Genomic DNA, 15,771 nt, shown 5'->3' with positions numbered 1-15,771 from the left:
CTATTATTAACTTTCCCCAGAGTTATTGCAAGGATTACATGAAATTATGTATCTAAAAGTGCTTAGAACAAAGCCTGCCACTCAGTTAAGTGCCTGGGAAATGGAAGCTGTCATATTATCTTTATTGCTGTTGTCTTACAAATGCAACAGGCACAGCAATCAGCAACCTCTTGAGCCCAATTATTTACCATTCCTGGGGGACTGAGCTGCCCTTTTTATTCCTTGCCCTGGCAGAAGGTAAGAACCCAAGAATTCCAAACAGACCATTTATTTTCTAAGAATCAATATATTTTCTTCCTTTGAAATAAATACAAACCAGTTTGAAAGGTGGGGGAATCTATGGGAAAAAGGGAAGTGGGGACAGGCCCCAGTCTTTTTTAGTACCAAATGACTCTGGCGCGACCCGGAAACGCAGTTACAAATGAGAATAATTTAAATTCTCCACTAATTACAGTATTTACAACAGCAGGGGAGGGGGTCACCTAGTGCCCCTCTTCCGGGCTGGACAGACGTCAATCCCACTGCTAGGCTGGGCAGATGCCCGCTCACCTCACCACCTGCAGGGGGCCTCAGGCCACTAGGCAGTTACAGATTCTCCTGGAACGAGCAGAGCAGGCAGAAGTGGCGGGATGGCCTGTTTTATGCAGTGTCCTAACCTTGGGCCACCACCCTGCACTACAATGCTGTGAGGTCTCTGGAGCTTTCTGGCCAGTGGGACCTCCCCTCTTCTTGCGCAGAGCCACCATGGGCCCTTGGAGTGTTCTGTACAGTCCAGCTGCACTCAGGGCGGGAGGGACCTCCCCCACCCAGCTTCCCCTGAGACTGGCCCCAAGACCAGGAATGAGTCAGTGCAGAGGCCGGTGCCACTCCAGGACAGTGAGCAAAGGGGGAGGAGAGAGGTGGCAGGGCACTGTAGGTTGGGCTGTGCTGGGCATTATCAGTCACTATCACTGGTCTCGCTGCTCTGCTCGCCCTGCACCTTGCTGCGGTGCTGCAAAGCCCTGTGGTAGGCAATTTGCACTGACTTGCGGATGTTGGATTTGCGGCCCTCCAGCATCTTTTCCTTGTCAAGGTCCTGGTTCACGCCCAGAGGAACCAGCTTAGTTCTCGGCAGCCACTGCCTGTAGGACGAGGTGAGGATCACATAAGTCATCTCTGGGAAAGCAACAAGCACCAGCCTTCATCACACACTCATTCAAAAACACCTCCTGAGCACCCACTCTGACCCAGGCTCTGGTGGGCAATGGGGTTACTGAGACTAAGAGAAACAGTCCCTGCCCTCAAGGAATGGCTCATAGTCTAGTGATGAAAAGAGCCCAGGCAACAGACATACTACGGGGTAACCACAGGGTATTTTTGAGTGCAAAAAAGGCAGAGCCATGACCCAACCTGAAAGAAGTACCCTGTCCCATAGGCTCCTGCCAGACTTGACTGACATTAAATATCCTCTGCAGACAATGCACAAAAGCACTCCATTACACACATGTGACAGAACAGAGATTGAGAGCGTGAATGTTTATCCCCATCTTGTCACCATGGAGGCAGAGGTGGGAAAACTAAGCCTAGAAGCCACCTAAGTCTGGGTGGGGAGCACATTTGTCACAGTCACTAATGGCCCTTTGGCTTCTAGCTACAGCTGTTTGACAGCTGCTGCCCACTCAGGCTCTCAAGACTCATGGTCAACACAACCCTTTTGCTCAAAGATGTAAGTCCCTCCCCCTCTGATTCGTGATTGCCCAGTCTGTCTGTTGTTGGAATTTCCTGGCAGCCTGCCCCTATACTCAGGGTTGCATCTGTGGCTATGAATCACACCAAATGCTCCCCTTCTCCCTTACCAGGTTCGCTTGTTGTCAAAGAAGAGGACGAGGTAGAGATGCTCTCGGGCTTCCTGGGTCATCTGCTCCCCAAGTTTCAGCACCTCCAGTGGGGGCACAGGGATAGGAACCCCATGGTGGAACATACCTTCCCGGGGCATCTTTGGATCAATTATCTGAGGGTGTAATAAGACCTTTGGTTCAGTCCCTTTCTTCTGCACGGCTTATTCTACCTAAGAATTGGGAGACTATCTCTGAAGTGGGGACAGAGAAAGGTTATTATGCCACAGGCTGCAATGCTGACCCTTGGCTTCTTCTCATGATGAACTATTTCAGACCCTAGGGTGCAAAGGGAAGGAAAAGGGAGACATCAAACAACTAACCAGGAACCGTCTAAGTGTCTGTCTGCCAAAGACCCTTGTTTTCTGCAGCTCAGCAGACAGTAAAGTTTGCTAACTGTGTCTGCCATCTGGTGTTGGGAGACAAGGGATATGATAAGAAAAGGGGAAGCCTACCAGAGCTGGGTATGACGGATACCCTCGGCATTTGGCCCACACCAGGTCCAGAGCATCCAAGGGCGAGTCCTCATCCTCTGACAGCCAGCCAGCTCCCCGTCCTAGACTCTTCCTTACCACTTCACAGGAATGGGAGAGAGGGGGCAGATCAGCAGCCAGGGGGCTGGCAAGGCCCTGACACTGGGCCCCTGGCATCCCTGGCCTTAGGTGAGGGTACTTACTGCTGTGGCCCACGCCGCGGCCAGTGCCCACGGAGTAGGCCTCGTTCTCAGTGCCTGAGGTATCTTCACTGCTATCTTCTGGGAACGTGCTCCGAGAGAAGGAGGGCTTGCCCCGGCCTTGTTTTGAGGGTGTTGTGCTATGGAAAAGACAATAAGAACTCAGCTTAAAGAAGGGGAAGAGTGGCTAATGGCATGGTAGATGTCCTCTTTAAACCCCCAGGGTCTAAGAATTTCTGAAAGCTGAGGCCACTTGAACAATTTCAAACCCAAATGCCCTCAGGGGGTTGGCAGTGATGTGATGGACATGGGCTGGATTTAGCAGTGGTGGTGATGAGTACACCCCCTGTCTAAAGGCAGCACTAGCTAGATTTGCCAGATCTGATTTTTAAAGAGAATAAAGGCAGTAGGAATTTTATGTGGCAGTACTGGATTCATTTTTTTAAAAACACTATGCTGGCCAAACAAAATATGTATGCAGGCCAAATCCAGGCCCCAAGGCATCAGTTTACACTCTCTGCTCTATGTCAGCTTAACCCAAGATGGTTCCCACTATTCCATTATGGTGACATTCTTATGTATGCCATTTATTTTGCAGAGAACCTTGAGTCTGAGCCATCTTAATCTAGGCTGAGGTGGCTGCCACCCCACTTCCCAAAGGGAAACCTGGAAGGGCATCCTGGAGACAGGTCTTTATCTGGAGAGCTGGTACCTGGTTCGGTCTGAGGCAGCGCTGCTGCTGCTACTGCTGCTGGACTCAGAGTCGGAGCTGCTCCGGGGAAGGCTGCAGTCATTACGATATACCAAGAAACTCTTCTTCACTGGCTGATTTCCACCGCTGAAGCCATTTGCTGGTAAGTCTTGGTTGGTGGGAGGGGGAGGAGGGAAGGAATCGGTCAGGAAAATGTAGATCAGAGATGGCACGGGGGTAAGAGGGATTAGGAGCTTAGCTTTCCCTTCTGTGCTGGAAAATTCCTCCAACTTTGGCCAGCAGAGCCAGCTCTGGGCAATGTCTGCCACAGTTGGCCATAGTCCTGCCCCACCCCTCGCACTTCCCTTGGCAGTTACTGGCCTTAAGACACAAATGGCTTAAAGGGCAGGAAATCCCCAAGGAGGGTAAGAAGAGAAAAGGTGAAGTGATACAATGGAGGGGATCCTGGACAGGAATCTAGCTGGGTCAGTGTTTCTGGGACTTCAGTTTCCCCATCTATAAAATGAGGGGACTGAATTAAAGGATCTCTAAGGGCCCTTCTAGCTCTGATATATTATGGGCAAATGAAGGGATCGGTGGGAGTTATGTTGGGGATGATGGCAGCTTAGCTCACTCTCTCGGTGGGGGCGGGCGCTGGGTGATGGTGAGGCTCACCCATTGGGGGGTCTTCTGTGGATTTATCACTGTCGCTGTCTGAGCTCGAACTGGGCCGGGGGCTCCTACCCCGCTTGCGCTGACGTAGGGAGCCCATGATGGGGAGCTGGGGGGGCCCCACAGGACTGCCTCCGTGGCTGGGGGTCATCTGGCTCTCCCGGTTTTTGGGGGGCCGGCCCGGCCTCTTGGGCGGTCCAGCCGTCTTCGGGTTCTTTTTGGAGAACAGAACTGAGGTTCTCCTGCCCACCTCATGTGCGGGGGTTGAGGACATGTTGGGACCCAGGCCTGGAGCAGAGAAAGAGAGAAGGAAAGTTGGTGAGGGGCCTGATGTGGGAAGGGTAGATACCCAGGGTACGCCCTGGGTCTATACAACCATTACTCCAGCTAGAGTTGGGAGATGATCTGGGGGTATGGAATTGGGAACATTGTCTCTTATACAAATAGCCAGAGAGGCAGCTGAGAGGCCCCTGAATGGGGAATGAGGGAGAAAGTACAGCTAGCTGTGTAGGAGAAACCTCTGCCTGGGGCATGGCAGGGGCTGAGTGTGTGCTGCAGAGTCAAGTCTGGCTTGCTTTGGGGTCCACCTTGCTAGGGGGTTCAGACCTTTGCTTGTCTCCTGGCTGCTGCTCTCCTCGGCGGCACTGTCTGTCTGCCCATCCTTGTCACAGGCTGCCGGGTGAGGTGTCAGGCTGCCCCGGCTCGTGGGGCCGTGCCGCTCAGGCCCATCCCTTCCAGTTTCCCGCTGGTGGGCAAGCTTTCGCCGCAGTGCCGTCATCTCTTTCTTGATCATCTTTGCACGCCGTGAACGGCCCACACTCTGCTTGCTGGCATTCACCTCATCCAGCCGCTCCAGCAACAACTTTAGCTGCTCTTCCACTGGCAGATGTTTCTGGTTCTCCAGCAGGACCAGCCGTTCTTCCTCTGCTGCTAGGGATGGATATGGAGAGTGGGGAAAGGTCAGACTCAGGGGAGCCCTCCGGACCCCCGAACCTGGGCAGGCAGCAAGAAACCCACTCTTTTCCCCTTGGCTTCTCACCAGAACAGCTGTATAACAGCAGCACCAAGATGTGGAATGGCAGGCACTGCTATCCATTCACCCAGTCTGGCTTCTTGGGGAGCATTCCTGGGGATAGCTTGCCACTGCTCAGCCTAGCTACTTCCTGCCTACACTGCCTGTTCCCAGTAGGGGACTTTTGGCAAGCTGTTCATCCCTGGCATTGGCCTCTATGTGTGTAGCATGACTTATCACCCACCATCTTCAGTGTGTTGTGGGGCTTCGTCTCCAGCCAGACTGTGGGGGATATGCATGCCCGTCTCAAAGTCAATGCCCATTTTTTCTGCCTGGCGCCGGGCCTGGCGGAGCACAGCGCCACCCTGTTCACGGAGCCGCACTGCTGCCCGGTAGAAGATGGTATCCTTGGCGTTATACTTGAGGCAGTTGCTGACGATAAGGTTGAAGTCCTCCTCAAAATCATCAAAGTTCAGGTAGCGGTAAGCCTCCAAGTTCTGCTTCATGGTGAAAAAGTCCATGGGCTTTTTGATGTGGTCTAGGTAGTCAGGTACCTGGAGAGTAGGGTAGGTATGGCTAAGTGGAGATATGCTCCTCATTCTCCCTGAACCCTTGCTCCTAACACCCCCACCCCCTGAAATGCATCCAGCAACCTCTTCCCACCACAGTTAGAGGCAGGCATATAGCACAGGGAAAAGGAAAGCTAGATTCTAGTCTTGACTTTACCAGTCACAAGCTGTGTGACCATGGCAAGTCTCTTAACCCTTCTGGGCCTTCTTTTCCTCGCCTGGAAAATGGTGATGAAATTACAGTCAAATCTACTTCCTACAGCCACATGAGGCTTCGTGGCTACGGCAATCCTCTGGGAATAACACCATCTTGCATTCCTATGGCTCTTTTTATTTATCATTAAGACTTATAAGGAGGCTACTGCCTCAGGCCTCTCGTTTTATACCTTTTAGAGAGAAGAGTCTGCCAGTCAGGACCTAGGGCTTCAGAGCTGGTTCTTTAGGTGCTGAGCCTTCTAAAGTCTCCGTTCTAGGGTTCAGCACCCCGAAAGTGTCTTCCTGCCCTGGGATTATTCATTTGGCAGACTCAGTCCCTGCCTCTGGGGAAGGAGTGCAGATTGCCTCCCATTCTGGGCCCTTGGGGTATGACAGGGACAAGACAGAGTCCAGGTGACGCATGTGGCTCCAGTTCATCCTGAAGCCCCAGAGCCACCAGCCCCTCTCTTCATGGTCCCCTCCTAGTCCCTGGCCCAGACCTGCAGCAGGGGTCCAACTGGGAGAGGAACAGAAAGAAGGTGGAGTGAGGGGAAGGGATTCTTACTTCGTCCAATTCGGTTACCTCAGACAGAGGGACCGGCTCGCTGAAGATGTTGCCTGTGTCCTTTTCTTGGAGCTGCTCCAAGGTTTTGCGAAGGAGGATAAGGAAAGGGGTCAGCTGCATCTCCATGGCGATCTGCTGGACCTTGATCTGACACACATAAAGGCCCGATCAGCCAGGCCCAGGCCAGTCCCTTGGCAGAGGTCTGAGGGGATGGTAGCAGCTGGTTTGGGACATTGCCTTCCTTCTCCCCTGCCCACAGCTGGGTGTACTCACTTAGGTCTACTTTATAAAAAGGCCCAACTACTCTGGCTGGCCTTTCCCTTCCTTGAACTCCAGTGCCAGCTACCTACATCACATAATTTAGGGTCCCTTTCATACTCTTCTATGACATTCTGCTTGCAGTGAGCTTGAGAACACCCTGGGCACCAGGAAACCTGACTCCAGCATCAGCCCTGTTGCTTCCTGGCCAGGGGGTACACGCTTTTCCTTGTCCCAGGACGGTTTTCTCTTCTGTAAGACAGAGTTGGCCCAGGAGCACTCACCGTCTCCCTTTTGAGTTTCTCCCGCTTGCGGATAAGCTCCACCAGCAGCCGAGCTCGTTCTAGGTCGTGCCGGAGCCGTTGCCAGGACTTCAGCTGTTCTTTGAGGGCCCAGTTCTTATCCTCAGAATCTCTCTGTAGAGGCAAAAGGGGATCAGGAGATGATGAGGGAGGGGCGCCTGGGTGGCACAGCGGTTAAGCGTCTGCCTTTGGCTCAGGGCGTGATCCCGGCCTTATGGGATCAAGCCCCACATCAGGCTCATCCGTTATGAGCCTGCTTCTTCCTCTCCCACTCCCCCTGCTTGTGTTCCCTCTCTCGCTGGCTGTCTCTATCTCTGTCGAATAAATAAATAAAATCTTAAAAAAAAAAAAAAAAGAGATGATGAGGAAGCCAGAAGAAAGGCCAAAGGGGAGGAGAGCCCAGGAAACCTGGGTCAAGGGCAGGTAAAGCTTAAGAAGGGAGCACAGTAGTTTATCGGCAGGCTCGCTAGCTAAAGTGGGACTTCCTCAACCTATATACCCCCTAGGCCTGGCACAGAATCAATGCTTGGTATATGCTTATTGAGTGAATGGATGAATGAACACACAGAACATTACCCTTCTAGCAAGCAGATAATCTTAAAGGACTTAGTCCTGAGTCTGGTTTGAAGGCTAGCTTAAAGGAGGAAACACCCTAAGTCCTCAGACACTGAAAGCTATAGTCACAAATCTCAGTCCTTGTGTCCCTGGCCCCAGTTCCCAGAGCCCACAGGGAATCTGACACGGTACCCCGACTTGGTCACAATTCCTCTGAGACTGCAGGTGTGTCTGTAGGCGACGTAGCAATGGGACTCCATTTCGGGACTGCCGTTTCAGCGTCCAGTAGCTGTGTAACCTCTGCATGAACTGGCTCTTCCTTTGGATGGTCAGGCGGTTGGTGATTTTACTGAGCCTGGGAAGCAGGGAATAAAGAGAAAAACCGAGTGAGCATGCTTTTCTTAAGCAGAATAGGGGTCTCTGGTTAGTGAGAATTCCTGAATGGGGCTGAATTGGGAATAAGCCTATTGTCAAAAAGGCCTGTAACACTGGCTTAATGCAAAGAAGAGCAAACGTACCAGACAGGAAGCCAAAACTCCCAGCATGAAGCCAGATCCCTAACCCTGTTCGCGAAGTTGGTGGGGGAGGGGTGTCAGGGAGCTTGCCCTTAAGACTGCTCTTGTCACGGCAGCCTGGAGTACTATTTGACCCTGGGATACCCTGCTCGGATTGAGCCTTGGAAGGTTTTAGGATAAAGTACAATCATAAAGCAGTAAACTATAGAAAATCGACTAGATAGCACGAGAGAGTTAAAAATAACTGATGATGGTAGCCCTCATCTGGACTCATTTGTGGCAGTGACCACTTCGCAACTTCTTGAGCGTTTCCTTCCCCTTTTTTCATTCCATTTCTCCCTTCAGGGTCAGACCGTTTCTGCTACTGTGGCTGGTAGCTACTCCATCCTCTTTCTTCCTAACTTAAACAAAACCATCAAAATGAAGGGCAGCTGAAAACACTTCTTATGTCTACCAGATAAAAGTTGACATTTCTGGCTCCTAATGTAAAAGTCAGGTGACCTCCTAGAGCTAACTTCTTTTGGAATCTGGTGTGATTTTTGTTTTTTTGGGTTTTTTTTAACTTCTTTGTAGCTCCTGGTTAAGATAACCAAACCCTATCACTCCACTTGGGACTCTCTGTCTCTAGGAGGGATTCTTCTTCCCTTGCCAGCCTATCCATCCACTCCCCACATACCTGTGTGGTGGGATGCAAGGCACCGACACCACAGGAGCTGCTGCTCGCTTCTCTGCCAGGATCTTCCGTGCCTTCTTCATCTTGATCCGGGACTTGGCCTTTGCCTTCTTGACCTTCTCTGAGCTCCAACTCTTGCCCTCATCCTCCTCCTCCTCCTCCTCCTCCTCGCCCTCACTGTGGGATAGCGCAGGCAAGCGGCGTGCCGAACCTGGGGGTGTGTGGATGTCACAGTAGGCTGTCTTGCGGACACTGAAAGAGGTGCCGTTGGCACCTGTCTCCCGCACAGGCTCCATCTTCATGTAAAGGCCAGCCTGCTGGGCACATGTCACGTGGAAGGCTGTGTAGCAGTTGGCCTTGTGGCACTGGATGCAGGCCCCTGAGCCCCGCTGTTTGCAAATATAGCAGGTCAGCTTCCAGCGAGCTGGCGGGATGTGCTCAATGCTGTCGATAGGCTCCAGGAAGACTGTGTTGGCGAAGCAGACTTCAGGGATCCACAGGGCACACACCACATGGGCCCAGCGCCCGTCATCTGTCTGCTTGAAGGCACCACCCTTGTTGGGACACAGGGCACAATCCACAGCGCGGGAGGGTGACTGTAGGCAGCGGCGGCACAGCCACTGGCCCTCAGGGATGTAGGGGACACCGTAGCACTCTTGGTGCACAGCCAGGTTGCACATGTCACAGAACAGGATGACATTGCTGTTCTGGCACTCACCATCATTACAGATACAGCACACGGCATCCTCGTCCACTAGTGCATTGGGGTCACCTTTATTGTGGCTTTCAAAGTAGGACTCCTTCTCCAGACGGTCCATTAAGTACTCAAAGATCTCCTGTGGGATGGGACTCACACCCTCTGTCTTCCGCCGCTCGTTCATGATATCCAACCAGATGTAGTCCTCTTCGTCCATGTCATACTCTACTTCCTCGTCCAGCTCCTCTGCGGACTTCTCAATGTACCTGCAGTGCACGTAGGCAGCTCAGCATCATATGGTTGAGATTTCCTTCCCTTAAAGACAATGGGCTACAATTGCTGGACACTTACTCAGTGCCAGGCCTGTGCCTTTACTTATGCTGCCTCATTCCATCGTCATCCTAACCCCAGCTTTTGTAATTATTCTGGTTTTCCATAAAAGGAAATGTAAGGTTTAGGGAGTTAGGGAGCTTGTGTACTAGCTACTATACCACTGAGGTGCAGAGGCTCAATCAAACTCCTGAAGGGAGGAGGGTGGGGCAGCTAGGTCCTATTGCGTTGGTCTGGATGACGGTGCAAAGAGTCCGAAGGAAGGTCCTCATGTGTCACTTGCAAATTATATATAATTTTTAGCACCAGCTGGCAGCGTCCTGAATGGAGTTGCCATGGGTCTTCTGTCAGCTGGTGCAGCTCCCTCAAACTCTAGGTATTGTGTTTGTTCTCTGGATAGCCTCGGAAGATAACAGAATAGCTAAGATTTACTAGGCATTTACTGTGAGCCAAGCATTTTCTGTTACACATTTATTCTCACCACAGCCATGGTATGAATGTTCTTATTGCCCTTATTTTGTGAATGAGGAAAATGAAGCTTTGAGACGTTAACTGCCCAACACAGATAGGTCACACAACCAGGAAGTGGCAGAGCTACAATTCACACTCTACCCTACAGCACTCATTGTACCAGCAGAACTGGAGCTGAGGGCTGCTCCAGGTGCCTGGCATACAGCGGGCTCCCCATGCCCCCTGCTATGTTCTAGGTTGCCTGGACTCTAGTATTTTAAAGCTACAGGGAGCTACAATGGAAAGAATGGGGCTTTGGCTTCTGACAAACATGGATTTAAATCCTGGCTCTGCCACTTTGTGACCTTCAAGTTATCACTGGTCTTTCCTGAACCTCAGTATTATTGATGATAGGATAAGGATGCTACCATTTTTTCCCAAAGACATTTGTCAGGATTAAATGGAATTTGAAAAATGAATGGACTAAATGAAGTGGCACAACACAGCAGGCCCTAAATAAATGTTAATTTCTGTTCCTCCCCTCCCCTCTCCACAACGGAAATGGGGTTCTGGGTGCTAAGAGCAGTCCAGGTGAGCACAGGCTCTGAAGCCATGCTCTGTATGACAATAGGTAAACACGGTCACCTCCCCAGGCCTCTGTTTCCTCATCCACAAAGTGGTGATGCTAACCTGAACCTATCTCACACAGCTGTTGTGAGCATTAAATGAGTTAATACAGGTAAAGAACTTAGAACAGTACCTGGCATGATCCAAGTACTCAATAAACATTAGCTTTAGTATTAGCTTTTGTATACCTGACCTATCTTGCCTTGTATTCTATTTATGTGCCTAACTCCTCCAGTATAGGCTAGAGGCAAGAACCATGTCTGATTCACTCACAGAAACAGGCACAGCGAGGTTCATTTCAAAAGCATTTTGGGGGTGGAATGGAGGAGAGAACTAAAATACTGTGTCTATAGGAAGCCGTTTCTTCCTTAGCCCTGTACTTCTTCCCCAAAGTGACCACAAGGTCCTCATCCTTGAAAAAGGTTGTGGCTCAGAGCTTGTATGAACCATCCAGCCACTTCCAGGCCTTGGCACCTGTTCTCAACCTTTTCTCTGCCACGACACATGTGACATTATGCGATGGTGCATAACACACTCCCACAGTGTACCCAGATTACAGGCTGTGGCACAGATAGATAATGTAGGCTGCATGTCATGTACAATTCCTGGCACACCAGCCTACACTCCACCCTCTTTCCCCCTCAAGAAAGCATATCAGATGCAAGCAAGAGAAAATGGTGTTCTTAGAGAGATGACCTCAAATCTTCTCAAATTTATATATAAAAAATATTTACAAAACTTGGACAGTTCTGGGGCGCCTGGGTGGCACAGCGGTTAAGTGTCTGCCTTCGGCTCAGGGCGTGATCCCGGCATTATGGGATCGAGCCCCACATCAGGCTCCTCTGCTATGAGCCTGCTTCTTCCTCTCCCACTCCCCCTGCTTGTGTTTCCCTCTCTCGCTGGCTGTCTCTATCTCTGTCGAATGAATAAATAAATAAAAATCTAAAAAAAAAAAATATTTCAAAACTTGGACAGTTCTGCTAACAGTAGTAATAAATAACATGCAACCTACCTCCCAGCTGATCGCAGTATACCTAGCTAAGAAATGCTCCCCTGGAGAACAGATTTGAACCCCAGGAAGAAAGAGTGAATCTGAGCAGAAGGAGGAAGGAATGGGTGGAATGAACTGGTCTGGACTGCCTATCAGAGCAGAGAATGCTAAAAAGCCATTAGGAGGGAGGGCAGGCCCAGGCAGGGGTCTGTGTGTTGGGGGGGTGGGCAAAGCAGTGAGTGCTAACATAAAAGAGAAGCAGTGGAAAGCCAGAAGAGGGTGGAGCTGGGCTGGACAGAAGAAAGAAAAAAAGAGAGGAAGAGGAGACTGCCTAACATGTGAACAGCGGAGAGACCAAAGTATCTTACTAGGCCAAATAACCTGAGTTCCCACAGACTTGATTTTATTTATTTTTTCATATTTTTCCCCCCACAGACTTGATTTGAAAGAACTGAGACTGAGTATACCATCACGTGGATTGCATTTTTGGGAAAAACTACCTTTCATATAAAAACCTTTATAAGTCCTTTTTAGAGATCAGGCCTTCAGATTAGTGGACACCAAACATTGCTCCTTAACTTATCCGAATGCACTCTTTGCCTTGAATGCCAAGACTCAGAGAGAAGTTCTACACTTTGTTTTTGTACCATCCTTCAGCTAAGGTTTCTGTATGTAGCTTCACCCCCACACTGCCCCCATCCCTTCATTTTTTATCTTGTATTAAAGGAATTTAGCTTTATGTCCCTGACTTTCTTAGGAGCCACCATGACTAATTTTGGAAGGAAATGGAATGCCAAGAAACAATTAAATGAAATAAATAAAAGGGCCAATGGTAGAGTACAAAACATAGGCGATGAAAATATTGCTTATACATGCCAAAGGATGGATGACAGTAATAGAATGGGAAAATTACCTCTGCAGATTTACAAATTGCTTTCAGGACCTTATAAAATCAGTGTGCCTAGTCTTCTACCTCTACGCTGGCAGAGGAATATTATACATGCTCTGCAGATGGGGTCGTTAGAATGCCAGAACCTTTTCTCAACATTGCAGAGTGATGGAGTGGAGCGGGCCAGCAACCAGACACATGATGTTTTGTTACAGTGGAAACAGTATAGCTTTGGACTGAACCTGGATTTGAATCCCAGTTCAAATCTATTAGCATGTAACTTTCGTTAAGTCTGGTCCCCTTTCTGGACAGTGGGTTCCTCATCTGTGAAATGAGAACAATACCTGCCTGAGAGAATTGTGAGAATAAAACAAGGGAGTGGCTGTAAAGTACCTAGTGCAGGGCCTGGCATGTGGCAGTTTATAGTAAGTGCCACCATCATTAGCTGGGGCACCGTTCCTCTCACTGTCCTGGCAGGACCAGTGTGCTTCTGCTACCCTTTATCTCTGCCACTCTCCTCTCTGCTGCCTGTTACCTCTCCAGCTCCTGAGCCCTGCTTGAGCAGTTTTTCAGAGAGGGGAGATAGAGGTGGCCTTACCGGTAATAGGAAGTTGGCCGGGGTGGGGCATCAGGGGTGTCCTGCTCCAACTCTCGGTATACCACCTCTGGTAGCTTGGGAGCGGTGCTCACAGAAGCATTATGGTGATGGTGATGGTTGGAGTCCTTGCGCTTCTCCTTATTCTTATGCTTGCCTGACTTGGGAGTAGCAGCTGGTGTTTCAGTGTTCTCCTTGTTGCTGCCATTCTCAGGAGCCTCCTCAGGGGCCTCCTCATCCTCTGACACCACATCCAGGTTGTCAAAAATGCTGATGCGGTGGACACGGCCGTGCAGGTCCACCTCCACCATGCGCTGGGCCTGTGCGTAGCTCATCACCTCACGGCCCGGTGACTGGGATACCTCTGAGGGGCTGGGCGACTGCTTGTTGGCTGGGCGTGATTGGCGCCCCTTCTTCTTGTGCTTGCGGAGTGGAGTCTGCTGCGGGGGCGGTGGGTTGTCGTGGTCATAGTGATATAGATGGTACTCAATACCACTGTAACTCTTGTAGACCTTGCGGCAGGTCTCCACAGGGCACTCATACGGTGGCTTAGTTGCCCGCAAGTTGTGGCAGAAAGTCTTCACATCAAAGTCCACCCCCATGCTGTCACATCTAGAATGTACAGATCAGTTAGCATAGGCCTGGGGACAAGTTCCTGGCCATCCACTCTAATCTCTCCACCCCTCCTTCTCCCCAAGGGTCCTGGCCAGCCCACCTCTACAGTGACTCCAAATGCCATCACCTCCACACCATGGCCACATCACCTCCTGCCCAGTCATCCTGCCCTACATCTCAATATAGGCTAATAGCCTAGAGCCTAATCTTACACAATGTGGCCAGAGTAGCAACAATCATGTCAATGTTTTGATTAAAAGCTTCCTAATGCTCCCTACTTATTTCAGGATAATATCCAAATTCCCTATGATGACATTCAAGGTACTTCTTTCATTGTCTGGCCCTAGTCCTCCTTTCCAGACTCTTCTCACTAGTTACAGCTGTACTTCCGTCTACCCAGGGCAACTTGTCATTCCCTGAATGTTACACCCTCTCATTCCCGCAAGATGATCTCTATTTGAAGTGGCTTCCATCCTGATTGGTGAGCTCCTACTCATTCTTCAAAACCCAACTCAAATGTCACTTATTATGATTTGTCTTTCCCATAGGGAAATGTTTCTACAGCATTCCATTCTTGTCATTCCATCATGGTGGCATGGCACTTACCACACTAGAAGTTCTTTGTCTCCTCCCACTAGACTGGGTGCTATGCAGCACAGACATCAGAGTCTACCCACCTCTCTATATATCCAGTACCTGGCATGTAGTAGCCACTCAGTTTTTGGCAAATGAATGAAGAACTTGTTGAATGAATAGCTAAATGAGGGGATCACCAGATTTGGAGCTGACAGATGGATGAAGGCTAGTGTTAACCCATATAGAAGCTTGCTTGAATGGATAGCCAACGATTTAATCCTGAACACCAGCAGAAATCACTGCATTACAGAAAAAAGCAGTACATTTCTGAGGTCTTTAGAGAAAACCTCTGCCCTGACCCTGACTCTGGGAGTGATACCAGGTATTAAGGGTACAAACAGGAACCTGACAATCTAGGCACACTCAGCTCTATGACGGTCCTCAGGGCCTTCCCTTCTTCCTCTCCAATGTTCCTAGGTGAGTAGTGACAGCAGATGGCACCAGCCCCCAGGAAGCCCAGCTTGGTCAGAGACTGCCCCAATTTCTCCAGGCCTAGTTGAGTTCAACAATTCAGCTAGGGTGTTGGCACCATTCCAAGCAAAGCCACCCTGAGGTCCCAGACAAACAGTGACCCCTCTTGGCTTCTCTCCAGCTATTTAGCCAAGCCAAGCGGGCTGCCCCATCCTTTCTGTCAGAGCCCCTGACTTCTACATTGGTAAAACTACTTCAACTTTTACTTCCTACCTGCAGCTGTGTCTTTAAACACAAACCAATCAGAGGCCACGCAAGCTCTTCTCTTTCAATGATGGGTCCCTGGTGTACGCTGCGGCTCTGTCGCCCTGGCTCCCAAAGTAGCACAGAGCCCCGGACAGATGTCCCGCTGGGACTGGGCGGCAGAGGCACACGGGGTGGAGACAAGGACTCAGACTGGAAGCCCGTGAGGAAGGCCCAGGGCCCACAGGGGTATGGCGGCAGAGCTCAGGGGGCTGGAGGAAGTAGGGGGCGGGGGCCGGAGCGATCAGGCCGGGCCCAGGCGGTGCCCGCAGCCCTCTCCCGGATGCGGCGACGTTTCCCTTTTGTCGAAGTGTAACATGTTAAACAAGGCTCCCCTCCTGCCATTGGCCCAGGCAGCCCTGGAGGATACTCTGTTACCCTGGGACGCGGGCTGGGAGCTAATGCACTGTCAGTTCTCCCAGCTGGAGTGGCCCAAGGGGCATCCGGGCCAGGCAGCTCAGTGCACGCCCCACGAAAGTAGTCTAGTCCTTCCCCGCTGGCCAATCCCGCCCTGGTCCCAGGCCCGCACTCACCGGCCACCTCGAGTCCGGGTTCATCGCCGGGGGCGCCCGCCGGGGCTCCGACCCCACTTGGGAGGCCGGCGGGGAAAGACGGGCCGGGGAGGGAGAGCCCCAACTCCGGAGACCGCAGATCTCACCACCCCGGCCCCCTG

The 15,771-nt window shown here is 51.0% G+C and overlaps 1 protein-coding gene across 11 annotated transcripts; it reads right to left on the bottom strand.

The window, feature by feature from the left end:
* Positions 1–266: 266 nt before the first annotated feature.
* On the bottom strand, positions 267–15,771 carry BRPF1 (bromodomain and PHD finger containing 1). 11 transcript variants are annotated; one of them, XM_002925034.4, is made up of 14 exons: positions 15,632–15,771; positions 13,137–13,745; positions 8,558–9,517; positions 7,559–7,721; positions 6,794–6,925; positions 6,252–6,398; positions 5,167–5,476; positions 4,517–4,840; positions 3,914–4,198; positions 3,260–3,407; positions 2,551–2,687; positions 2,330–2,448; positions 1,836–1,990; positions 267–1,121 (listed from the first exon to the last, which is right to left on the bottom strand). In XM_002925034.4, exons 2-14 carry the CDS (start codon positions 13,733–13,735, stop codon positions 938–940), a joined length of 3,663 nt encoding a protein of 1,220 aa, XP_002925080.1. In that variant the 5' UTR covers positions 13,736–13,745; positions 15,632–15,771; the 3' UTR covers positions 267–937. The 11 variants fall into 11 exon arrangements, with proteins under 11 accessions (XP_002925080.1, XP_011230365.1, XP_002925081.1 ...); XM_011232063.3 differs by having other exon boundaries at positions 4,517–4,837; XM_002925035.4 differs by having other exon boundaries at positions 6,270–6,398.

Source organism: Ailuropoda melanoleuca, chromosome 4, assembly GCF_002007445.2.
Source record: "Ailuropoda melanoleuca isolate Jingjing chromosome 4, ASM200744v2, whole genome shotgun sequence".
In the NCBI taxonomy this organism is placed as follows: Eukaryota; Metazoa; Chordata; class Mammalia; order Carnivora; family Ursidae; genus Ailuropoda; species Ailuropoda melanoleuca.
Note: the sequence above shows the minus strand (reverse complement) of the source record. Positions and strands in the feature narration are given on the sequence as shown.